The sequence below is a fragment of the Talpa europaea genome (genome assembly GCF_964194135.1).
Source record: "Talpa europaea genome assembly, chromosome: 16".
NCBI classification, from domain to species: domain Eukaryota; kingdom Metazoa; phylum Chordata; class Mammalia; order Eulipotyphla; family Talpidae; genus Talpa; species Talpa europaea.
Window position 1 is genome coordinate 47690127 of NC_140084.1, and position 25781 is coordinate 47715907.

Below are 25781 nucleotides of genomic sequence, written 5' to 3' on the forward strand. Positions count from 1 at the left end.
GCCTTCCACAGCCCCTCAGCCCATGCTTCTCCTTCCACAAGCATCCATCCATATCTGTGCTGTGGGATCAAATTTACAAACACTCGCAAAGTAGTGAAAGTGTTCTCATGAACTTCCAACTCAGTGAGAGCTTTGCAAGCATTTATGACTGCTGCTGAGGTCTCAGTGCTGAGGGATTTTACCGACGGTAGCCTTAAAAGCACGTCTTTTTCACAAGGAAAGTATTCTACCAGCAACGGAAAATCATCTGTCTTTCCCGGCTGCCCACGGGGCCGCGTGCGGAGATGTGCCCCACACCTGCATCGACTGAAGGCTCAGGGTGTTCTGCAGTAAAAATGAATCCTTAAAAAAAAACAAACACCCCCATCATCATCGTCACAAACACCCAGTTCACCGTAAGCCGGGGTTTAGCCGCAGGCGGGGGCCGGGTAGAGGCAACACAGATGGCTCCAGCCCCTACAACTGCATAGCATGGGGTGTGTCACTCCTGGTCCTCTGGGCCGTGAGAGTCTCATCTGATTCCAAGACAACACCAGGGGGTGGGGGGTAAGAGGGGGTGCTGGGAATGAGCCTCAGAAGCACCTGGATCAGGAGGCAAAGGTGGGTGCGGAGGTCAGGTAGGGGGTGCACTCCACTCTCCCTGCTCCGCAGACACCGGGGTTCCCTGTGACCGGGTGGATGAAAAGAGGACCCGTGGAGGGATGGCTGAGATCATGAAGGGGGATGGGAAGGGGTGGAAGGACAGACACACGGATGGACAGACAAGGGTACAGAAGGCTGGACGGCGGGTGGGGGACGGGCAAGCAGGAACATGGCTGACGCTGATGGTGTGTCCAGATGAAAGCAGAGGTCAAAGAGGGCGGGGGAAGGATGGCAGCCGGGAGAGACGGAGGGCGGGGATGGGAAGCATGATGGATGGGGACCTCAAAGCTTGGGGACGCGAGGGGAGGGCGGTGTCTGGATGACGGGTTGATGGGGAGGATGGATGGGGAAAGGAGCTCAACTTCGAAAGGGAACTTCTGCGGACACTGGATTCTCCACGCGCCAATGAAACCATTTATTACCAAAGCACAGTGTGGCCATAGTAGGGAGCGTCCTACGGGGGGGCAGGCCCAGGCCCCGTCCCTGAGCGGGTGGTCTCCACCCTCCACTCCAGCGGCTGGTGCAGGCGACAGCTGCAGGGAGGGGCCGGGACAGCTGAAAGAGACGTTCACATTGTCGGAGCTGAACCGCGAGGTTCACTGGCACTAGCGGTGCTGACGAGCAGAAGTGCCTAAAGAAGAGCCAGGAATGCACATTGGAGGGATCTTTCTAGAAGCTTATCTGTGATTCTACAGCAGGCTACATGTCACATTTTTCTCTCCTTTTTTTTTTTTTTTTTCTTCAGAATGCCAGTTGGAAGTTCTGGAAAACAAGAAAATGAAGTGTTAGTGTCTTAATTCCAGGATCACTCTGTCAGCTGCTAATACATGACAGGCACCTTCGAGGGGCTCGGGATACCACCCTGAATAAGGGGAACAGGAAACCCCGGCTGGCCTTACAACTTGGGCGAGGGGAGTGGATATGCTATAAACTGAAACGTACTTCCCTCCTGATGGGGACAGGGACCCTGCAGGAAACGGGTGAAGTGCTAAGACAGCAGGAGGAGTGGAGCCTCACTGGGCCATCAGGGAGGACCTCAGGGTCTAAGAGCCAATGATAAGGAGCCAGATATACAAAAAAAGCCCACAAAGCCAACCAAAGGGACAAGTTCCAGACCATGGGAACAGCAGGTGCAAAGGCCCTGAGGTGTGATCGAGCTCAGCCTGGTCCAGAACTTGAAGGGAGGACACTGCAGTGGGCAGAGTGGACTGCGGGGTGGGTGAGGAGGCTGGAGGTCAGCTGTGTAGGCCGAGGCAAGGAGCCACTTTAAAACAGAGGCATGGGCCTCCCCAGTGGCGCAGCAGTTGAGCGCTGGGTTGCGAAGCTGCCCGCAGCCTCTGCAGAGCCGGTTCAATCCCCAACCACCAGGGGAGGGTCCCACATGGTGTGCAGACCTCTCCTGCCGCCCGCTGCTCCCCTCAGCAGTGTCCGTCATCAGTCTGTCTGCTCTGGCTCTGGCGAATTCTCTCACCCTCCCGCGCTTCTGACTGTACCCAGTGCTTGTATAAATAAATATATAAATCTTTAAAAAAAAAAAAGTGGAAAAGACATTAAAAAAATAAATAAATAAAAGAGATGCACACTGATCTTCTGGAACTCCAGGTCACTGGCTCCTTAAATCGCATCTCCTTGTCATGTTCTAACCCAGGGACAAATCTGCTGCGAGTCAGTGATGTCCAGAGCGAGCAGACCTGAAACTGACGATCTGAGCGGGGCGGTCAGGTTTCGGGCTTCTACCGCACAGGGTGGACAGGGAGGCACCAGACAGGCCGGCATGCAGGGGATGACGCGGCGGCCCTCTGGGTACAAATGGACTGATGCACGCACGTGTCAGGCCAGGCTGGCCTGTGGGGACACAGAGAGGCCCCTGCCCTCACGGAGCCCACCCCACAGCTGCCACCTCTGGGGCCTCTCGGGAAGAGGATGGAGATGAGACCTAGAGATGGATGAGAAGGGCCCTGGCAGCACCTGGAGGGATGGGAGGGGGCGGGGTGTGGGGAGGACCGAGACAGAGTGCTGGGAGGAGGAGGTCACCACCCTTCACTTCTGGAGGGTGTCACTGGTGCGCTGGAGAGCCTGCCACCCCCACAGGCTGGTATTTTGGGAGCGCCCTGAAGGGGTGGTGCCAAGAGCTTCATGTATGTATTGTATTATCGGGCTTTGGCCCTGGGCGCTAAGGAGCGATCTCAGGAAGGGGGAGCACTTGCAACCACATGCTGGCAGGAAGAAGTCCACCTCAGGACACCCCAAGGCGTGCTGGGCTCAGCCTCCTCATCTGCAGCTCTGCCGACATCACGGTCTCGTCCTGGGCGCTGTGGGCCTCCACCCTTCAGACGCCACAGCCACAGGGGGCCTCCCCCGCTCTGCCCCCCCCACCCCGCCCTGCCAGCTACCACCGGCCCCCCTTGAGACAACATCGCCTCTGCGGAGAAGCTGAGGAGACAATCCTGAGTTTGGTCTCAGGCGCGTGACAGACATCTCCAGAGGGCAGCCCGGGCACGCGCAGCTCAGCACATCCGCGTGGCCAGAACTCGCCGAAAAGGGCGCTGAGTTTACTTCTGACCTGAAAGGTCCAGGAGGCGCTCAGGCAGCGCTGGGACAGGAGCAGGCCCAGCCCAGGCGGAAAGCCATCTCGGTATCGCTTCTGAAGTGAGAAGGCCACCCAGAGGCGCAGCGCACAAGGGCATACCCGGGAAAGCCGGCAGGGGCCCGGCTGCCGGTTGTCTAAGGTGAGCCCTGCACCACTTGGTGCCATCCAGGGCAGGCACCTTCTGCGTTGACAGAAGTGGCGCGAGACAGAGCACGAAGTGAAGACAGCAGAGGCCGCCCAGGGCGCAAGAGTGTGTGCGGGGACTCCGGGGAGCAGCCCAAAGGAAAGCTGAGACCGCCGGGTATGGGACGGAGGAAGGGGCAAGAGAGGCAGACAGCGTGTGGAGGGCATTTTCCAGAGCCCAAGTCCAGTCATTCGCAGAACACCCCTCCCCTGGAAGTTTCCAGTTACAGGAACTGATCAGAACCGCCTTGAGTCAGGCTTCTGCTACTTGCCACTCCTGGGGTTTGAAAAGAGAACTCTGTGGGAGAAGCCAGGGTCTCCTGGGAAGTTGGAGGAAACATCCAGGGGCACCTGGGGCTGGGGTGGGACAGGGAGAGGGTTTAGGGTGCACACTTTTCCCACCGGAACCTACCTATGGCACCATCTCGAGGTCTATGGGGTCGTAGGGTGAGACCCGGAGGTCCTGAAGCAGGGCTTCTAGATTGTTCCTCAGGAGGGTGTAGGGCGGCTTCTCCTCATACTTGAGGGCCATCACCACCTTCAGGTACTCCTGCAGGGTCTCTGTGGTCAAGATACCCCCCAACCATGGGAGAGGCCTGAGAGAGGCCCCCAAGCCAGGGCCTGGGGGCCTGGCTCACAGACCTCAGGCATGGTGCCCATCAGCTGGGTGCTCGCTACTGTGCTTGGCATTGCCAGAGACACTTGAGCTTGTTTTTGAAACTTAAATTCTTGGGAAACATCAAACATGTTTTGGTTTTCCCCTAAATAAGCACCACACCATTGTCCCATTTTAAAAAGTGCCAGTTAAGATACCAACAACCCCATTTCTAACAGGCCTGGCTTGAGCAATGACTGTTGCGGTGGGGTCTGCTAAAAATCTTTGCAAGCATTTGAAACTGAGACATAATTTGAAATACATTTTACATTGTAACCCGCTACCACCTATGCGCACACGCATTCCCAAAACAATGATCTCACAGGCACTTCCTTAACTTCTGCAACTTTCTATTATTGAAAAAAACTTAGTGGGACATGTGCACACGTAGAAGAGGAAAAATGTAACTGCAAAATAAAAATTAAAAATTAAGTTAGGGCCTCCTTGGTGGTGCAAGGGGTTAAGACACAGCACTATGAAGCAATGGCAGCCACTGCAGCACAAGTTCGATCCCTGGCCAAGGAGGTGATCCACATGGCACAGCAGACCTCTCTTGACTCTCCTGCTGCTCCCCTCAGTAGTGTATTTCAGTCAATCTGTCTATTCTGTTCCCCACTCTGTCTCTGGTGAATCCTCTCACACCCGGCACCTCTGGCCTGCACCTCAGTTCTTGTATGCATAAATAAATACATCTTTTTAAAAAATTAAATTAAAAAATTCATGCTGATGTACAATGGAATTTTAGGACCAATATTGTAAAAATAAAAGCCATTGAGAGTAGATCTTAAAATTGTCCTTCACAGCAGGAATTTAGATAAGGGACCAGGAAAAAGACTAATTATAATAAAGTAAAAACCAAAATCAACCAGTGTCAAAATGGGGGGGTGGGAATTGTATGGGGAATAAAAAAAAAATTGTCCATTGTAAGAAAAAAAACCTCATATATATCAAGTCACTATACTGACAGCTGAAACCAGTATAACGTCAGATGTCAGTGACAGCAGAGTAATAAACAAGAAAGGTATCTCCCATTCTTGGCTATTCAACTGACTGCATGACAAGGAGTCACGATGGTAGTTTAAAAATATAGGGATTCTGAGTAACCACAATTTAAGAAGAAACTGATGAATTCTTATAAGCAATGACACAGAATATTTCCAAGCCACCCTCTTTGTAAATGAAAACAAGAAAGCAGGGCCTCGCTGGTGGCACAAGAGGTTAAGCAACGCACTATGAAGCAATCCGCAGCCTCTGCAGCACGAGTTCGATTCCCAGCCAGCCAAGAAGAAACCCACATGGCAAGGCAGACCTCTCCTGTCTCACCCGCTGCTCCCCTCAGCAGTGTATTTCAGTCAATCTGCCTGCTCTGTCTCTGGTGGATCCTCTCACCACCCCGCCACCTCTGGCCTGTACCCCAGCTCTTATCTGCATAAATAAATAAATCTTAAAAAAAAAAAAAAAGCAAACAAAAAAGCAACCTGTACCGGTATATTCTAGACAATGTGGTTCCACTAAACAACCCGCTTCATATATGGTTGGTGCGGTGTGAGGCTGGTTCTGGCCCCGTTCACGGATGCTTCTGCATTTTGGGAGAAGGTTTCTGTTTTTCCGTGGCGACACAGAGACACATGCAATTTGGAAAACTCACTGGACAAAGCCAAGGCGTGGAGAGGGAGGTAACCCCAAGAGAACAGCCCAGTTGTGCCACTACAGGACATACCTGAGGGGCTGATCCAGCGGCTGCACTGTCCCACAAGGGCCTCCGGGCTGTCAAGAAACCTGACGGGACAGAGCAGATGTTAAGGAGCTTCCTTGCGGGGCGCAAACTTCGGGAACACGCGCCTTGTCCCACTCTCTGTGTCCTGCTCTGTCCCCGGGACCCGGACAAGTGAATCGGGACCTGCACTTTCTGGGAACACAGCATGGGGTCCCCCGAGCCTGCAGCCACAATACTCATCCGCTGGCCACGATACCACCTTGCTCTGTGCGCGTCTCACTCAGACACCTCACCTGACAGGACGTTGACTCGTGCTCGCTGAGCTCGCGGTCAACAGCACGGAAACTCGCTCTGACATAGGCCCCTCTCCACAGCCCGCTGCGCTTAGGACCCTAGTTTTGTGCCGGGCTTTTGAGGCAAGTAATCACCAGTAGAAAGCATGACAATGTGGAAAAGGAGGCTGTAGCTGGGGCAGACTAGAGCTGTCCAACGCTTGAGTGGCCATGCAGCCGCGGGCGATTCTGCAAACACCTGCAAAGGCAGCCTCATCCAGGAGCGGGAGAGAACCACCCTGGGATCCAGAAGCTCAAAACTATGACTGTGAAGGTCGGTGGGTATCCAGATGCCAGAGAGCGGGCAAAGGCCGCTTGCGGATCCAGAGAGGACAAGATCTGACCATCCCCTCAGCCATGCCCACAAGCGCTGTGCCATTGGGGGGCACATCCTGTGAGCGATTCTCCCACCATAGCCTGCACTGTGGGTTCCAGGGAGAACAGGGACCAAATCCGTCTCCTGTCTGCGCTGTCCCAGCTGAGGGCTCTGCACGCCTAAAGGTCTGGGGAATCAAACTCTGTCCTCTTTCTTTTAGTCATTCGTTCCATCATGCACATTAAAAAAAGATACATGGTAAACGAAATGCAAAATACCACGCACACCAGTCATTCCAGAGCACAAGGAGGGTTCAGAAATGTGCACGGGGCGACATCGCCCCCTCGTGGCCACAACTAGGGTCACAAATGTGCGCGGCGCAACGGCGCCCTCTCGTGGCGCCTTTGGTTGCTGCCTCGATCACTGGAGAGCGGCTGGGACAGCGCCTGTGACAGTGAGGGCAACACCAACACCCCTTGGAGCACCTTGACCTGCCCAGCCCTCGCCGCGGTGGTCAGGAGTTGGGGCTCTGGACCAAACTGTTACTCATACCGAAATCATCAATGTAAGGTGATCACTAGGATCGCCACCGGCACTTGGAGAGTGCAGGCCTCCAAATGAGGTTCATCTCATTCACGGGTTATCTCGAGCTGAGGGGAAGGTCAGGTAGAGAAGTGAGGCTGGCCTGTTCTTAGGAGCCAGAAGAAGTAGGAGAGGAAGGATTCAACCTAACAGAGCCTCAGTGGGTGGTCTCACTGATGAGAGTGGGGAGCTGGAGGGACCCTCTGCAGATGCGCCCCTGAGTCTCCACCACCGTCTGTATCACTGGCATGACACCTGCCCTGGTGGGGTGCCCACCCTGACAGGCTCTGCACAGAACCCTCAACAGCCTGCCTGCTTACCTGCTGTGTGGTTCACTCTCTCTTTACTCTGTCTCCCCCCTAGAATGTGAGTTCCCTTAGGGCAGGGAGGCTTGTCTTAGTTATTCCAGTGCCCCTGGGGCCAGAATGGAGCCTGGCACACAGGCACCCAGCAGGTATTTGTTGAGTGAAGGAAAGCTGAGTCCAAGAGCCACAGTCCACCTACGTAAGTCCTGGGGGAGGCTGGGGGATGCTGGCGGACGCTGGCATCAAAAGGGGATGTCCCTGCAGTTGAAGAACATGGGACTGAATCCAAAAGCTCTTACTTGGTAGCTCTACGACTTGGTAGTTCTGCACCTCAGGTTAGAAGAGCGCCACCTCAGAGCTGCTCTGAGGGTAACTCTGGAAGCCCTGGGCGCAGTGCTGAGAGCAGACAAGCATATGGAAGCCATCACGTGTAGGCCGGCGTGGCAGGGACAGAAGACTTCCTGAGTATGGGCAAGCAAGAGAAATGACGCAGTGGGGGTGAGGGCAGGGCTTCCTGAGGAGTGACCATTAAGTCAAAACCTGAAGGAAGGTGAGACTCAGGGCAAGGCACCATCAGACCAATCCAACACCCAACAACATGGACTCTGTCAAGGATACAGACACGTCTAAGGAAACCAGCTTAGGTCATACCTACTTTTCAGACAAAGAATCTCAGCACTATGAAGCTATCAGCAGCCACTGCAGCACGAATTTGATCCCAGGCCAGGGAGCTGACCTACAGGGCGCAGCAGACCTCTCCTGTCTCCCCGCTGCTCCCCACTGCAGTGTATTTCTGTAGATGTGCCTGTTCTGCTCTCCACTCTGTCTCTGGTGAATGGTCTCACCCCCTGCGCCTCTGGCCTGCACCCCAGCTCTTGTATGTATAGATAAATCTTCAAAAATAAACTAACCCATTCCTGCACTTCAGGCATGGACGGTCAACCATTTCCTGGACATCCCCACCGGGATGACTCCTGGGCAACTCTCGCCCTCCAGGTCTACAGCTGCCTTTGGACTTGCAGGGCTACCCTACGCCCAGCTGTCCACAGTCCGCAGTGCTGAACCACGCTCCAGCGCCTCCCTTTGCACCCAGCTCTTCTGCTGTTCCTGGTGCTGAAGCAGCACTCTGGGCATCTGTCCTTGGTGCTGAAACGCAAACCCCGTTGAGCCCCGATCACCTGTCCTTGGTGCTGAACGCTTAAAACAGTCAGCAGGACCAGGTGATTTTATGGGCAGAGGAGTGTGGACACGGGGGGCTGGTGTGGCCTGAGGCCGAGCCTGGCCCATGTCTTGCCTGCTCAGGCTCCCCATGTGTTTATGAGGGGATAAGTGGTTTCCTGTGCACAGAGAGCATTTCACACAGGCCAGAAGAGCACCATACACAGACGCGTGCCTAACTCCTCACATCCTTCCACTGCTCTCAAGTTGGTGCCATCAGGATTCCACCTCATGGAGGACACTGTGGTGTGTGGAGGCTGAGCTGCACACACTACACCCTGTCGTGTGGGGTGTGGTGGGACAAGAGTCCCCAGGCAGCGTGGCCTCAGAGCCCACACTCTTGACACACCTGAGAAGCACAGAGGCCCTGCTCTGCCAGGACCAGCGCCCCTCCTTCCTGTTCCTGTTGGGTCTGAGCTTCTGCCCCACCCAGAGGCATGCCAGGCTAATGCTGGCTCTGCTGATCCCCAGACTCACTTCTGTTTCAGCTTCATGATATCCTCGGTGTTGGGGAGGCATTTTGTCCATGGCAGGAACCCATAGAGCCACTTCAGCATACAGTAGCCCAGGGACTGGAGGTCGCTGCGGCGGGAGGGTGCTGGCGGGGGAGGGAAAAAGGTGCTGGCTCAGTGTGGAAGTGACACTGGCTGACACATCAGCTCCTTCCCTTTCTCTCACTGACTCAAAGGAGCTCTCCCGCACTCAGCCGAGGAAACACAGGGTCTCATCCATGTCCTTTTGCTTTGCCTGATCTCACTCAGGAGTCTCTCAATCACTTTCCACCCCCAGCAATCCTTTCACCTCCTCTCTCGTTATCTCTTTCACTGTCACTGCCTTACCTCCTTGTCACTCATCCACACACCCGTGCATTCAATGAGTCCTCAGCACATGCTGCACGAGGCCCTGACCCACATTCAGTCCCAGACATGAGTCTGGTCGGGTCCCAGCTTTTAAGAGTTCAATGGGGAGTAAGTGGGGTTACCAAAGCTACAGAGGAGATGGGGCAGGGCGTGAGAGGGCCCACAAGGGTGGACACTGAACCCAGCTAGTGGGGAGTCAAAGGAGACCATGGGTTTCTCTTATGCTTCCTGAATCATATGATTTAGACAACAATTTGTGTAGATATTCAACCACCACTGAGAGTGTGCTATGCCAGCCCTGCCCCCTGATGCTGGAGGCACAGGTACCATCCACACCTGGGAGAGCCGTCTCGGGGAGTATGTAGGTAGGCACACGGGCTTTAGCTGAGGACCACTAAGATACACAGGCACCTCCATCCAGAGTTTCCTTGCTCCTGTGCTCTAGACATGGACAGCCAATGGCCTCCTCAGCCTCTCCTGAGTTACTCCGGGGCAACTCTCACCTTCACGTCTAAACCAGATGCTGAATCTAAACCCTGTTCATGGTTCTGAACCCAAATCAGGCTGTCACTCACTCCTCTCTGGCCATCTGCTGTCGTGGCTGTGAAAACCTAGCGCTACCCTCGTGTGAGAAGTATGTCCTCATGGCCCTGAATCCCTTCAATGCCTCTTACCACATCCCTTGTGCAGGTCCATGCTAATGAACTCGAGGTCCCCCTCGTGTGGGGTCCTGCTGCCTTCAGTGTAAGCCACGTGTTTGCCGCCTGGGGAATAGCGGAAGGTGAAGCCATAGCCTGCCAGGGTCACCTGTGTGGACATGGGGAGAAGCTGTACGGCTCGGAGGACAGGAGCTCAGCTGCTGACGTTTAGGATTTCAATCGTGGGTGCAATTTGAACTAACCCAGTGCCAAATGGAAGGGTATGAAGTGAAAAGAACATGAGTCAGCTAGCACCTGGGCTCCCTAAATCTAAACAAAAAAAACAAACAAAAAAATCCCCCAAAAAACCTACTTCCCCAAAATAAAAAAAAAAAAAAGAAAAACCTACTTCCCAGAAGTAATTACTAGTAAGTTTCTTATGCAGAGTTTTTTTTTTTTTAAAGATTTATTTTATTTATTTATACAAGCACTGGGTACAGTCAGAAGCACAGGAGGGTGAGAGAATTCACCAGAGCCAGATCAGGGAGCAGAACAGGCAGACTGACGAAGTACACTGCTCAGGGGAGCAGCAGGCGGCAGGAGAGGTCTGTGCGCCATGTGGGACCCTTGCTCGGCGGCTGGGGATCGAAATGGCACTGCAGAGGCTGTGGGCAGCTTCGCAGCCCAGCGCTCAACTGCTGCGCAACTGGGGAGGCCCTGTTTTTTTTTTTTTTAAGATTTATTTATTTATGGAAGAACTGGGGCACAGGCCAGATCCGCGGGAGGGTGAAAGGATTCACCAGAGACAGAGCGGGGAACAGAAGAGGCAGACTGACGAAATACACTGCTGAGGGGAGCAGTGGGCGAGACAGGAGAGGTCTGCCGCGCCATGTGGGATTCTTGCCTGCCGGCCGGGATTTAACCCATACTACAGAGGCTGCGGACAGCTTCACAGTGCGGTGCTCAACTGCCTGCGCCATCAGGGAGGCCCTCTTATGCATAGTTTTAACTTATTTTCTTTAAATAATTGATAAATATGCGTGTCTGGAAAAGGTCTACTTTCCAGAGAGGGTGACAGGGCACTTCCCGTTGGACACCAGATCTTTGCACTTTCACTGTGGTTCAGGGTAGTGGCTCTGGACCCAGAGAGCCCAGGTGCACATCAGCGCCCCTTTCACGGCCCTTTTCATAATCATGAAATTTTCCACGTCTTGATTTCTCCATTTGTAAAATGATGACAGCAACAGCTCCCACCTAGCAGGGCTTAACAGAATTTAAAAGATAAAGTGCTTATCTGCCAGTCCCACAAAGTCAACCACACCTGCTTTTCCATGGCTGCAACACCTGCTGAGCGCATGGATGCCGGAGACTGTGGGCTATCTGTGCGAGGCCTGTACCCGTCTCCTGGTCAGTTTGTGACAGGTGATGGGGCGCCTGGACTTTGGCCAGATGTTATTCTGGGTATGTGTGTGTGGACGTTTCTGGATGAGGTTAACATTTAAATCGTCCCCAGAGGTGGGTGGCCTCAGCCAGTTGCTGGCCTGGGTAGAGCAGGGAGGCCAAGTGAAGGGAAGACTGCTTGAGCAGGACAGCTGGTCTTTTTCTGCCTTTGATTCAAATTGAAACACTGGCCCCTCTTGGTCTCCTGCCTGCGAGATCTCAGACCAGAACTTACAATGAATCTCCCCTGATTTTCAGGCCCTGGACTGGGATTAGAGGCACACTCGAGCTCGCCTGGATCTCCAGCTTAGCAACTACTCTAAGCTCTTGGGGCTCCTGGCCTCCGTCATCATGAGAACCACTTCCTTAGAGTGATTCTTCTGTGTAGACACACAGGGAAATCCTTGAGAGCTTTGCTTTATAATTTCAGGATTTTTCTCTGCGATCTCGATCTCTACCTCTTAGTCCATATATTTGAGTCAGGGAACACCTGATCCGTTTCCACTGGCATTTCTAAACTAAGGGGATTTTAGCTTAACTTGCTGGCAGTGATTCTGTCACCATGAGGGAAGAGAGACTTCCTGACAGTGAGTGAGCAATGCAAAGGCTGCAAAAGCTGGATCCCCTGTCAGGGCTTGAGTCCTGAGATTCAGCCATGCATGAAGGCCAGAAGTCCTGAATGTTCCCTGCCATGGAACAGTAACTTGAACCCCCTGCTTTTCTTTTTTTTGTGGGACCCTCGCAGGTGGCTGGGGAATGAACCAGCACTGTAGAGGCACAGCCCAGTGCTCAGCCACTGAGCCACCAGGGGAGGCCCTGCACCCACTGCTTTTTAAGGCTTTTGTTTTTTTAACTAAGCAATGTTCAATTGGGGCTCTCACTTGCAATTGAAAGAATAATCAGAATTTACTTTAAAAATCTACTTCATCAGCACCCTACCAGGAGCATATATTTAAAGTGTTTCTCATTTTAATCTGCTGTCAATGTCATTGGAACCTTTTGTATATGTATCTTTGAATAGGCACATGAATCTTAGAATTTATAGCTGGGATGCATTCCTAAAATAGATAAATGGGTGGATTAAAAAAGTATTTAAAATTTTGACTGCTATATCCAAATTACCTGCCAAAAAGGTTGCCAAATTTACATTTCCAACAGTATATAAAAAATTTCTGTTACCTTACATCCTTACAAGCAATAGATATCATGCTTTTTAATTCTGTCACCCCAAAGGATGAAAAACAGCACATTTTCATTTTCATTTCTATAATTATCAGGGAGGTTGAGCACCTTTTCATGTATTTAACTAACCTATGGATTTCTTTTTCTATCCTTTGTCCATTTTTTTTTACAAAATTGCTACATTTATTTATTCAAAGGAGCTCTTTATATGTGATGGATAACAATTCTTTGTCTGCAATAAGAATTGTGAATTAAATGTAGGTTTGGAGGGCCTCCCTGGTGGCACAAGGAGTTAAGACACAACCTATGAAGCTATACACAGCCATTGCAGCATGAGTTCGCTCGCCAGCCAGGGAGCTACCCACATGGCACAGCACACCTCTCCTGACTCGCCCTCTATTCCCCTCAGCAGTGTATTTCAGTCAATCTGCCTTTTCTGCTCCCCACTCTGTCTCTAGTGAATCCTCTCACCCCTCTGGCCTGTACCCCAGATCTTGCATGCATAAATAAATAAATCTTAAAAAAAAAATAAATGTAGGGCCTCCCCGGTGGCGCAGCGGTTGAACGCTGGGTTGCGAAGCTGCCCGCGGCCTCTGCGGCGCCGGTTCGATCCCCGGCTGCTCCCCGGCCACCGGAGGAAGGTCCCACATGGTGCGCAGACCTCTCCTGCCACCCGCTGCTCCCCTCAGCAGTGTACTTCAGTCCTTCTGCCTGCTCTGCTCCCCGCTCTGGCTCTGGTGAATTCTCTCACCCTCCCGCGCTTCTGACTGTACCCAGTGCATGTATGGACAAAACAAACAAATATAATAAATAAATAAATAAATAAATAAAAACATGCCTCTATAAAAATAAATAAATAAATAAATAAATAAATGTAGGTTTGCAGATAGATGAGATCCTGAGCCTAGAGAGCCCCTGGGGTAGGAAGCACAGGTCCTTACCTGGCACAGGTCCTCTGGATTCACATAGATATTCTCAGTTGTCACATTTCCATGCACATACTCGTTCTCATGGAGGAATTCCAGGGCATCCAGCTGAAGGAAGAAAGGAAGCACCTCCATGAGGAGCATGAATAACACAGAGTCTGATGCAGGGTCCAGTGAAGGAGGCCTCACTGGTGAGCCTGGCCTCATCAGGCCCTGCGGCTGGGGGGCTAACCCGGACTAATTCTGGGTGAAGCATTAGAAGCCCACCCTGATGGCACACCTAAGCACATCTCATAATTAACCTTCTTAAAAATTGAGCATTAGGGGCCTCCCTGGTGGTACAGGGATTAAAGACAGCGCTATCAGCTATCGCCAGTCACTGCAGCACAAGTTTGATTCCCCAGCCGGCCAGGGAGCTGACCCACATGACACAGCAGACCTCTCCTGTCTCCTCACTGCTCCCGTCAGCAGCCTATTTCAGTGTGCCTGTTCTGTTCCCCACTCTGTCTTTGGTGGGCTCTCTCACCCCCCACACCTCTGGCCTGTACCCCAGCTCTTGTATGCATAAATAAATCTTTAAAAAAAAAACAAACAACTCAACATTAAACCTAATATTAGTTTTCTCATGTGTGTCTTTTATCTAGTTCTTAGTTGATTGCAAACTCAGGAGGGAAACAAGTTGGCTGCCTACTGCCCACCTGCTAAAATAACTGAACCACCTTATATATCAGTTTATTCTTTTTTCCCCTGTGGAGCTAAAATACCTTTCATTAAGCAAGTCACACATTTCACTATATTTTATACTGACTCCCTACTGAGTTCTAGACTCATATATTGAACTGTCTCAGTGCCAGCTATATCCCAGCCCCAGCCTGAGCCCAAGACTTTACTGTCTACCACGTTCTGCTGGTTCTACAAACTCCACTGTCCACCCCCACCATGCCACCCCCATGCAAACTCCCACAGGGGCCATGGGGTCCTCCTAGCCCTCCCCCTCCACTGTTGTCCATCCTCCCAGGGCCATGCAGATCCACAGCCCAGAGTCTGAGCTCAGTGTCTGAGGAGCTGCACCATCTGGTCTCTGCTGACCTCTCCACACCAACCGCCTCTGACCCACTCTGCCCTTTCCACGTATAACTGCAGACACTCTGGTGCCCCTCCATGCCCCTCTCTTGGCAGCAATTTAAATTGCTGCTCTTCTCTGTCACAGCAGGGGACTTTTCTATTCTGCGCATATTTGCCATCTGTGCAAATGTTTAATATCACCTTTCCCACTGGACACAGGAGCCACGTCTGTGCCCCCACCCTGGGACAGTAACCCCCAGCAGGGAGCGGATGTTGAATGAAAGGATGCGTGAGGGAGGAACAACTGCAAGGTGTTCCTCTCCACTTTTGCCCAAGCTGAACTGTGGGCCTGGAACGCTCTCCCCACCTATGCCCACTGCTGATCCACTCGGCGTCTTGCCACTTCCCACTCACCCCACAAGCCTCGGCTTGAGAACCTGCTTCCAATAGAAAACCCAATTGAACCCCTCAGTTTGACGCTGGGGTCCTTTCCAGCTCTATGCTCCCCTGAATGCCGCTGCGGTAATGCTCATGTCTGCTCTGAGACCCGCGTCAGTCAGCGTGCCAGCAGGGTCCCCAGAGGGGGCGCGGGGCGGGCATGCTGATGTATAAGCCCACAGTAACCAGGACCCAGAGCCCCGAACCCGAGATGGGCACAGAGCAGCTGCAGGCACACACCAGTCGGAAGGCCACCTGGAACGCAGACCTCACCGACATCACGTGTTTTGGGCTGTCATCCAGGGCCGACTGAAGGCTCCTCCCCAGGCTGGGGAACACCAAGAACCTGGAAGACACGGAGACCCCATGAGGTGGGCGAGGTGACCAGGGAAGGGCACAGAGCACCGGCCAAGGATGGGCCGTGGCTGGGCAGCTACAGATCCCAGCCCCTGGCAAGATTAAGGGCTCCAGCTGGCTCAAACTGGTGAGGCAAGGACGCTACCAATCCAGCCAAGGCTCCGGGGCCCCAGCTGTGCCCAGGAGAGAGCAGAGGGCCACGGAGGTGGGCGGCGTGAGGCGGCTCACCTGTACCTGTCCTGGTGGACGCCAAAACCGACACAGGTGGGGATGGCCAGTAGGGGGGTCGAGTACAGCTTCTTCCACTTGTTCACTGTGGGAGGCAGGGGCTGCAGAGGTTAGCTCACCTAGTCCCAGGCCCACAGGCACAAGGGCCTGTTCTCAGACCAGAAGCACAGGCTGCCAGGCTGCCCGGGCTGGTCAACCTGCTCCCCAGTGTGGAGATGGCATCCCTGCCGGGGATGATGGTGAGGGGTTGCAGCAGGGTGAACCCTGCGTGTCTGTGATCTGTCTGCTGGTGACAAGGGCAGAACACGGGACATGCAAGAAGGCGCATCAAAGTAGGGGCGAGTGAAAGGACCAAAGACAGAATCACTTCTGAATTTGTAGATTAGCTCAGGCAGTGTCCACAACTAGCCCCTGTGCCACAAGGGGCCTGTCTATGTGTCAGGACCCCAGTTGGATGGGGTGGATCCAGCAGTGAAATGAGGGGCAGGTACAGGCCGGCCCCAGCCCACGTTGTCTGTCCTGAGGCCTGAGGTCTGACAGAGCAAATCTAGGCCCTTAATTCCCATCCTTTGCACCCCTGCTGGGAGAAGCTAACTGTTTTGACCCAGTGGCACCCCCAAGTTCTCTCCCCTTGCCTGCATCCCTGAGGATACCTTGCAAAGGCTTGGCGGCCCGTTGGAAGAAGTTCTGCTCATTGAACAAGCGCCCATCCTTGGCGTCCTAGTGGGGGGTGGAGAAGGCTGTCACACTAAGCCAGATGTGACAAGGTGTCTAAGACAAGGTGTCAGGCCTCACACCTCAGGACCAAATTCCCTAGGGTGCTGCACATGAACACCTATCAGAGAGGGGAAGTTGTCTCTCCCTGTCCTTTTCATTCTTCTGACAGGATCCATGTGTGTTCCCTGGACACGCAGTCTTCAGCAAAAAACTACATTTCCCAGCCTCCCTTGCAGCGAGGTATGACCACATGACTGAGTTCTGGCCAATGGGGTACGGTAGAGAAGGTGGGCGTCTTCCAGGTTCTGCATTTAAGTGGCTTGCTTGGGCTGGCTCTCCTTTCACTTTTCTGTTCCAGTTGACTGGAATGCAGATGTGACGGTGGGAGATGGCGCAGCCACCTCTGCCCATGAGGGGGAGGTTATGGCTGAGGATGTTGGAGTGACAAAGGAGAGGGAAAGTGGGCCTCCATCCTTTCAGTCCTGAACCTCTGCCCCAGGCTTATTTAGATATTATTTACAAGTAAAATGTAATTTTTACTTATTCTATTGTTAATACCAGGTCATGTTTTCCCTAACAATCAGACCAAATATTTTCATGAAACACAGTGAGAACATCTGGTTCTTACGAGCACAGAGTCAAAGATCCACTGTTACTGCATTCTTTTTCCAAAGCACCTCTTCGGTGCTGAGTGTTGTTCTGGGGTACTCAGGATCCAGCAATGTGCAAAGCAACCTGCATGCTGGTTGCCCAGGGTTGCAAGGGTTGCATGCTCCCATTTCCGCATCTGTTACACAGGGAACACAGCGGCGACCCCGCAGGCTTGTGGGAAGCGCTCAGGCCAGGGCCAGGGCCAGAACAGGCTCTTGACAAGCAGGTGCTAGTCCTCCGCGTGAGCCTGGGCTCCAGAACCCTGGTTCTGAACCACACGCAGCCGCCACCTAGCACTGAGCGAGGGCAGCCGGTACCAGTCCGGGTGTCCCGGTTTTCTGAATTGGGGGAGCGGGGGGCAGCCTGGCTGTTCATCACTTTTTCCTCCGAGCCCCCCTCGAGCGCATGGCTCCCATCTGCTAAGGTCAGACGTGACTCACTGGTCCCCAATACCTGGCCCTGCCTACACATGGGTGCTTAGTGAACAACTGCTCTGAGGCAGGCAGACAACGAGCAGGCAGGTGTGCTGTGCTGTGGGTATCACGGGCGCCACCGCACGCGTGTGGAACTGGGCTCTGTGGGGAGCTTGCCGGCCAGAGGCAGCTCCAGCCGGGCTCGAGCGACTGCAGCTCCTGAGGGGTTTGATGTGATGAAGAACCTCGGCCCAGAGGGAGACCTGCACCAGCCAAGGTCAAACAGCTCCTGCAGTCCAAGGCTTTGCTCTGTGGCCTGCCCCAGCCCACACAGGGGCTGGAGGTCAAGGGTGCATCGGCCAAAGCCCCAGACTCCCACTCAGGACGGCCCTCCCTCTCCCTCTGTCCCATGCCCACTCACTAGTTTGAGTGAGAATCTCTGTATCTTGGGATTCGAGTTGCAGGCGGAGGTGGAGGCGGAGGCGGAGGCGGAGGCAGGCTCGGCTGTGGATGGGCAAAATGAGCGCTGTTATCACATGCGGGGGGATGGGGGTCACGTCTCAAGCAGCAGCAGCTCTGGCTCCCTCACTCCCCAGGACAAGTGCACCTGTGGCTTTCAAGACCTGCTCTTTCCTATTTTCAAATTTGGTTCTCTTTCCCCCTTGACTTTACTCCCTCCCTCTGTTAACATCCAACTATGAAAGACAGGGAAGCAGATGGCCTGGCCAGGCTCTCCTTGCAAAGACCCGCCAGCAGGGCTGGCCCTCGGTTGGCATCTTGGAACCTGTGTTTTGGGAGGGTTTGGCATTCCCTAAGCAAGAAGACAGGGCCCAGACCTTAACCCTGCAAACATGGTTTCTGCTGAACTTCCCTTCCCTTCTGCCACGTCTGGACTCTGGGGTGCATGCCAGGCAGAGGGGGCCTATGTGGTATTACTCAATGAAAACTCAGCTCTGGCGAGCTTCCTAGGGAGAAGCAGGTCACATGTGTTGTCCCGCCCAGTGGCTGGGGATTGAGTGTGTCCATGCAAAGCCACAGGAAAAGATTCGGGGAACTGGGGCTGGTCTCCCCAGGCTGACCACGCTGTGGAGAGTCACAGCCACGAGGACTACACGCTGGGTCCTGTGAGCCTCAGTGAAGTGCTGAGCCTGAGGTGGTGCTGGGAACCCCAGTGATATGCACTGTCTGCATATATGGGCTAGATGCAGACTCCCCTTCAAGGATGCACTTGTGACCCCGGCCCTGCCGCACCTCAGGAGGGCCGTTGCTGGCAGCTTTCGGCCCCTCGGAGACCCCTCATCTGCACATCCCAGGGCAGCCCGCATGACGGGAAGAGGGAAAGCCCCATGGCCCAACATGGGCCCATGCTGAGGGGCCACTCCTGCTCCTTGGACCTACTGGGGCCACTGTGGCCACATCACAGCGCATGTCCACTGCCCCTCTGGGTACTGATGGCCACGGGGCGCTTCCTTGTGTGGGCTGGCGAGCCGGTCCAGCTCTGCTTAGTCACAAACCCTGCCACATCTCTGGCCCTGAGCTCAGCAGCGTGGCCTTCACCGCATCGTTTCCCTGACAACGGCCCAGGAAGCAGGCCACCACGCCGTTCTCACTGCTGCTATCACCCTGAGCCCTCTGCATGGATGAGAATACAAGGGACTGAAGCTGAGCGAGGTCACTCAATGCGGGAGGTAAAAGCTGCGCAGAACTTAAAACAGGCGCCCCTGTTTCTCCCACTCTTCCGACTGGCCCTCCCACCCACAGCAGGCCCTTCCCATGAAAGAGGCGCCACCGGAAGCCCGGGAAGGGCAGGGGGCATGGCCAAGGGCTTAGCCATACAGGCCCCTGCTAGACGCCAAGAGCAGCCAGGTGAAGACCCCACTGACAGGAGACTGGCACTGAGCAGGGGGCACTGAGAGTGGAGCGGGGATGCTCCTCTGGGGCCCATGAGCATCAGAGGCACAGGACGCACTTGGAAGGCGCAGCTTACCACCTCCAAACCCTGAGGGTCAGTGCTATCAAGATCTCCACTTTGCAGGTGAGGAAACTGAGGCATAAAGTCACAATGTCAGTGAACAAGGTCAGACGAGCAGACGGTGGGGTAAGAGGTGGGCTTCCCTGTCTCCCCAAGCCTCTCTGGGGCCTCCAGGCCCCAGCTCCCTCTGCTCCCTGCTGGCAACACCAGAATGCCCCACTTCCTGCTGGGTCTGCCGCCCCTCTGGAGGCACTCACTGCCCGACTGCTTCATCGTGGTCGCTGGAAAGGCAGTGCGTAAAGCTAGTGGCACCACCTGACGGCCCCCAGTTGGGCAGCCTCCTGGAGGCATGTTCGGGGTGAACAGCCGTGGCCTAGATGGAGACAGTTTGGTAGTCACAACTGGGGGAAGGGAGGCGTGCTACTGCACCTAGTGGGCAGAGGCCAGGGGTCTCCCCAAGTAAGAATTACCCCGTTCTGGTGCCAGTGGCGCCGAGGCCGAGTCCGTATGTATGAGGGCAACTGGCTTATGTAAATCTGACACTAGGGAATCCCAGGGTGGGGGGGGGGGCATTCTCCCAGAGCAGCTGAAGCTGAGGGAGAAGGAGAGGCTCTGGGGCTGCCACAGGGAGGGAGAGAAGCAACGTGGATCTGGGTGGACAGGATTAAGTGAAGGATCCTGAAGGGCAGAGGCTGTCCTTGGTCCAGTGCCTCTGGAACTAGGGGGGTGGGAGAGATCTGACTCAGAGGAGAGGGGATGGGGTGATGTGCTGTGGAGCTAGAGGAGACCTGGGGAATGTGGGTGGCTCTGAAGGGTGGAGCGCCTCCCCTGGACTCTAACGGCCCTGCTCACACCTAACTCCACCCCGTGAAGTTGGTTCCAGACTTCTGACCCCCAGAACCGTCAGGGTCAGAGTTTGCCGTCTGAAGCCTGGTGTTAGTGGTGGCCACAGGACACCGATACAAGGCCCCAAACTCCATGCAGGAGGGCCCAGACCGGGAGCGCAGGTCTGGACTTGAACTCCACCTGCACCTCACAGCAGTGGGTGGTGCGGGCGGCTGCAGTTGCTCAGATAATGGTTCTCTCAAATGCTCCGGGGAGGCGGGGGATGATGGTAAAGTTCAGTACGTGACCACGGAAAAGAGTAGCAAGCCCTCGGGCTGCCGTGGGACGAGATGCATTAATAGATGTGTAGGACTTCAGATGGGCCAGAGGGGCTAAATGACAGCTGCTGCCATGGAATCTTAACCCCAGTGGCCGCTGTCTCCCCATTACTGTTGTGAACAGGATGTGAAGTACCACGTCGTCTGAACTGGGACAAACTGGTGGGAGGTCAAGGCCATCCGGCCGGGGTAATGACCAAACCCCAGCTGCTGGGTTTGGCCCCTCTCACTTCCTCTTCCTCTCACTTCCTTTTCCTCTCATTCCAGATTCCTTCCATTGCCCCTTCTCCCACTCTCTTTTGGCATAATGGCTGAGAAGCCAGACAACCAGGATTTGAACCCCAGCTCTGCCATGTGCTGGAACCCACACCCCTGCCCCACCCGATTCCTTCCCTTTCTTTCTCAGGGCATTTCAAACCTGTTCTCAGAAGCTTCAATTATGTAAGCAATAGACCGAATTTCATACCCTCCGGGTCTGTGTGAGATTGTCATTAGTCCTGACATCCAAGTCATTTTTTTTTTTTTTGTGGGGAGAGGAGCAGCCATTCAAATTCTGCAAAGGAGCTACTGCATGGTATCCTTACCACTCAGCCACACCAGGTCTGCACCTCTGTATGACAACAGTAGGTAGAGCTGAAGAAAAGGGTCCTCTTAGGATGCATGCTATGCAATTAGCCACAGTCCCCAATACTCCAAATTGCCTTACTCCTTTACCTTCCCTGCAGGTAGGTAGGTTTTCAATCCTAAATCTAAGAGAATTGTCTAGAGGCAGGTATGCAGCTGGGATATGGCTTCCATTCCCATTTTCAGAAGGGGTCACTTTACCCTCACCCTGATCCCTGATGCTGAAAAAAAGGTCTGCAGACAGAGAGTACCTTCATAGAGAATGCCCTGGTCATCCCTGCCCTGGAGAAATCCCAGCTTCCAGAGCTGCCCACTCTTGTCTGTCACCACCATGCCCGAGGGCAAAGCCTCGAGGGAGGAGGTCACCCGGCTCCGCTTCAATGTCTGAGGGCTTCGCTTGGTCGTCTGTGGGCTGCTTTTGGGGGTTGGGGACCGGCTCCAGGACCCTGCAGGATGTCAGAATAAAAAAGTGGCATCCAGGAGAGAAAAGGTGGATGGGGAATGAGACAACACTCATGATACTGTTCACTTATTCCGCTAACAAATGCTTCCTGAGGCCTTTACTTGGTCAGGTCCTTGCGTGACAAAGCTGGGGACCCAGCCATAAGTCAGAACCAGCACCTACCCTGAGAAGCCCCTAATTTAGCGGGGTAGTTTGACCTGGACACAGCCAGTCAGAGCTGAGTCTGAGAAAAGGCAGTATACAGAGATATGAGAGAGCCTGCCCCTGGAGAAGTCAGGGAGGCTTCCTGAAGGAGGGAACAGTCAAGCTGGGACTTACTGGATGAAGAGAACTTTGCTGGGAGCAAAAAAAGACATTCCAGACATGCAACCAAAAACACCCTGAAACAGGACCGGGCCTTGTCCTGTGTGTGAAGAGAGCCCTGAAATTTATGTTAGACTGAGGCCCTGCTGGCAAGACAGGGAGGTGGGTGCAGTGAGGAGACAGGCTTGGACACAGGGTGGCCAGGGGATGTGTGGCCCGAAGGATGACAAAGAGGCCACCACTTCAGATCAAAGGGCTGGCGGTGGGGAAACAGACTCAGCCAGAAGCCTCCCACACGCGCTGGTGGGCATGGGGCAGGGCATGCAGATGGGTCTGCCTGGGCCCTGAACCCTGAGTGTGGGGAAGACGGCACCACACCAGGCAAAGGGGGAAGATGAAAGTGCCCTGGGCACTTTGCAAAGAACAGAGGCAAAACTTGAAAAAATATTTTCAAAAATGGAGTTTTCTGCATGCAAGGTTGTGGTGAGCTCAAACAGGAAGCAGACCACCATGTGAGAGAGGCCAGGCCGGAGAGCTGAGACTGTGGGTGATAGGCCCAGGATAGGGCTGTGAGCCGGGAGGGTTGGGGTCGGCTCAGGCCATGGGTGAAGCGGAAGCCTGGAAGCTAGGAGGCGGCTGGGGGTGAGGGTCCAGGTAAGGGGAGGTGATGCCTTTTTATCCTGGTAGAAGGAATGAATTCTCCCGAGTTGTCAGATGTATGACCTCTTCCCCAAGAAGCGTCAGACCAGACCAATCCCAGCTCCTACCTTTGGGTTTCTCACAGGAACTCAAAGTCTCCTTGGCCACAGAACTGTCACAGTCTGTGAAGAGGGGTGGCGGGGGAGAAAAGACAGCGCCAGACCACTTCATATTCTTGGGAGAGACCTCAGAATCAGCCTTCAGCGTTCTCCTTGAGCCTAGAGAAAGGCAGACCCAATGCAGACTGGATTTAAAAAGGAACCTTAATTCTAACACCTCAAGGGCCTATTCAACCACTCCCTTCCCTTTGGCCTGCACAGCCAAGTCTTGTTTCTCCTTGTTTCTCATCTAAATCTCTGAGCAAAGCTTTCCTTCCTTTAATTCTTTCCAAACTCAAATCTGCCTGATCACTTATGACTAACTTTTGTTTCTTCATTATATTTTTTAGTTTTTTTTTTTAAAGATTTATTTATTTATTTATTTATTTACACAAGCACTGGGTACAGTCAGAAGCACGGGAGGGTGAGAGAATTCACCAGAGCCAGAGCGGGGAGCAGAGCAGGCAGAAGGACCGAGGTACACTGCTGAGGGGAGCAGCGGGCGGCAGGAGAGGTCTGCGCGCCATGTGGAACCCTCCTCCGGTGGCCGGGGAGCAGCCGGGGATCGAACCAGTGCAGCAGAGGTTGAGGGCAGCCTCACAACCCAGCGCTCAACCGCTGCGCCACCGGAGAGGCCCTATTTTTTAGTTTTTATATCTTTAAACTTGTAAAATGGGTCCTTCACAGATTCTTGTTTGCGCCAAGGTCTCCGGTCATTGCAGCCTGATTCTGCAGCTCACTGCTTCATTGCTTCTGGTATCTTTGCTGATTGGCTGGGAGCTCACATGCCTGTGGGAATTCTCTAAGATCTCTTTAAAGAATGTTCTCCAAGAAAAGATTGGCTTCTGCTGGGGAGTGGCACCCACATCTTATCACTTTACATTAACTAACATTAACTCTGGGTTTTTGTGAGGCCACACAGATGAGGATGAACTCTGGCCCTAACTGGTGATAATGTGAGTTCTTTTTCTTGGTTAAGAATTCTCAGGGGGGCCTCCCCGGTGGCGCAGCGGTTGAGCGCTGGGTTGCGAAGCTGCCCGCGGCCTCTGCGGCGCCGGTTCGATCCCCGGCTGCTCCCCGGCCACCGGAGGAGGGTCCCACATGGCGCGCAGACCTCTCCTGCCGCCCGCTGCTCCCCTCAGCAGTGTGCTTCGGTCCTTCTGCCTGCTCTGCTCCCCGCTCTGGCTCTGGTGAATTCTCTCACCCTCCCGCGCTTCTGACTGTACCCAGTGCATGTATAAACAAAACAAACAAACAGACCAGCAAACAAATAAATAAAGCATGCCTCTATACAAAAAAAAAAATAAATAAAAAATAAAATAAATAAAAAATACTTTGTTAAAAAAAAAAAAAAAAGAATTCTCAGGAGGGCATTTTCAACTAAGGTTGAGATAGAGACAAATGTTTCCAACAATTTTCTCTTTGGAGTAATTTTTTTGGGTCCCCAGGAAAGTGAGCGTGATTTCATTTATCAATGAAACTTCTGTGCCTAGGTTTCCACTGGCCAGGACCTCCTGCTGACACTTCATTCCTTGACTCAGTCCATCAATAAAGTTTCCAGCACCCAGCTGTGTGTAGGCGTGGTCCTGGGTGCTGTCCAAATTGCAGGTCCCAAACCACAATCAACACAACTTACAAACCACAGTACACTCCTGTCCTTATCGAGCATAAGGAGGAGAAGCATTATTGAAATAAAACACTGTGTTTAATATCGACACTTACTAGGACACAGACGCAGTGGGGAGGCCAGGAGAAGGTTCTGCAAAAACATTAGAGAGAGTGGAGGGTGGGGTGGAGCAGGGTGAGGGGAGAGGAGGTGGCAGGAAGTGGGTCAAGTCAGCACTGATTTTAAAGGGAGGGCTAACGAGGTTTTCTGTGGCCTGGAGTTGTGTGTCTGTATGTGTGTGTGTGGCTGGGAGGGTGTGATGAGGACTTAAGGATGACTCTAAAGTTTGGTCTGAGAAACTGGGTAAATTATGTGGCCGTGGGGGATAGGGAGATCTATGGGAGGGCAGGTGGGGGCAGCAGTCATTTCGGGAACTCAGTTCTGGGATGTGCAGATGCCGACAGGACATCCAGTAGACACCAAGCAAGCAAATCTCTGGTTCTTACCTTGGCAAGATGACACACGGGGCTTGACGGAGGTCTGGGCCCCCTCATGCTCCTCTGTAGGCAGAGGTTTCCCACAGTAAGGGCAGAATTTGAATGCTGCTTTGATATTTTTGCCACAGTTTGGACAGAAGGTAATCATGCTAGAAAACAGAAGGGGGTGGGGGAGACAGTAAGCTGAGAAAAACAAGATGTAATCCACTGTAGCAGATTAGCCACCCAGGTCCCCCAGGATGGAGAGACTGCAAAACGGAGGAAAGTAAGCCGTGACCTGAACACGCTTCTAAAGTGAGTTGCTGGGCCTCCCTGGTGGCACAAGGGATTAAGCACCACACTATGAAGCAATCCTCAGCCTCTGCAGCATGAGTTCGATCCTGGGCAAGGGAGCAACCCACATGGCGCAACAGACCTCTCCTGACTCTCCCACTGCTCCCCTCAGCAGTGTACTTCAGTCAATCTGCCTTTTCTGTTTCCCACTTTGTCTCTGGTGGATCCTCTCACCTCCCGCATCTCTGGCCTGTACTCCAACTCTTGTATGCATAAAGAAAGAAATCTTAGGGCCTCCCCAGTGGCGCAGCAGTTGAATGCTGGGTTGCAAAGCTGCCCGCAGCCTCTGCAGCGCCAGTTCGATCCCCGGCCGCCGGGTGAGGGTCCCACATGGCACACAGACCTCTCCTGCCACCCGCTGCTCCCCTCAGCAGTGTACTTCGGTCCCTCTGCCTGTTCTGTTCCCCGCTCTGGCTCTGGTGAATTCTCCCACCCTCTTGCGCTTCTGACTGTACCCAGTGCTTGTATTAATAAATAAATAAAATCTTAAAAAAAAAAAGAAATTAAAAAAAAAAAAGTGAGTTGCTATCCATATTCTGAGCCTCTAGCCACCAGGGTAGGCCCAAAG

At 53.5% G+C, this 25781-nt stretch overlaps 1 protein-coding gene across 1 annotated transcript; it reads right to left on the reverse strand.

The window, feature by feature from the left end:
• Window positions 1–825: 825 nt before the first annotated feature.
• Window positions 826–25028, reverse strand: VRK3 (VRK serine/threonine kinase 3; the record flags this gene model as incomplete). The annotated part of the gene is made up of 13 exons (XM_084256990.1): window positions 826–1404; window positions 3828–3976; window positions 5791–5849; window positions 9018–9138; window positions 10075–10207; window positions 13602–13694; window positions 15330–15435; window positions 15675–15759; window positions 16328–16394; window positions 17877–17959; window positions 21466–21660; window positions 22748–22801; window positions 24890–25028. 12 exons carry the CDS (start codon window positions 25026–25028, stop codon window positions 3828–3830), a joined length of 1284 nt encoding a protein of 427 aa, XP_084113116.1. The 3' UTR covers window positions 826–1404.
• Between the last annotated feature and the right edge of the window lie 753 nt (window positions 25029–25781).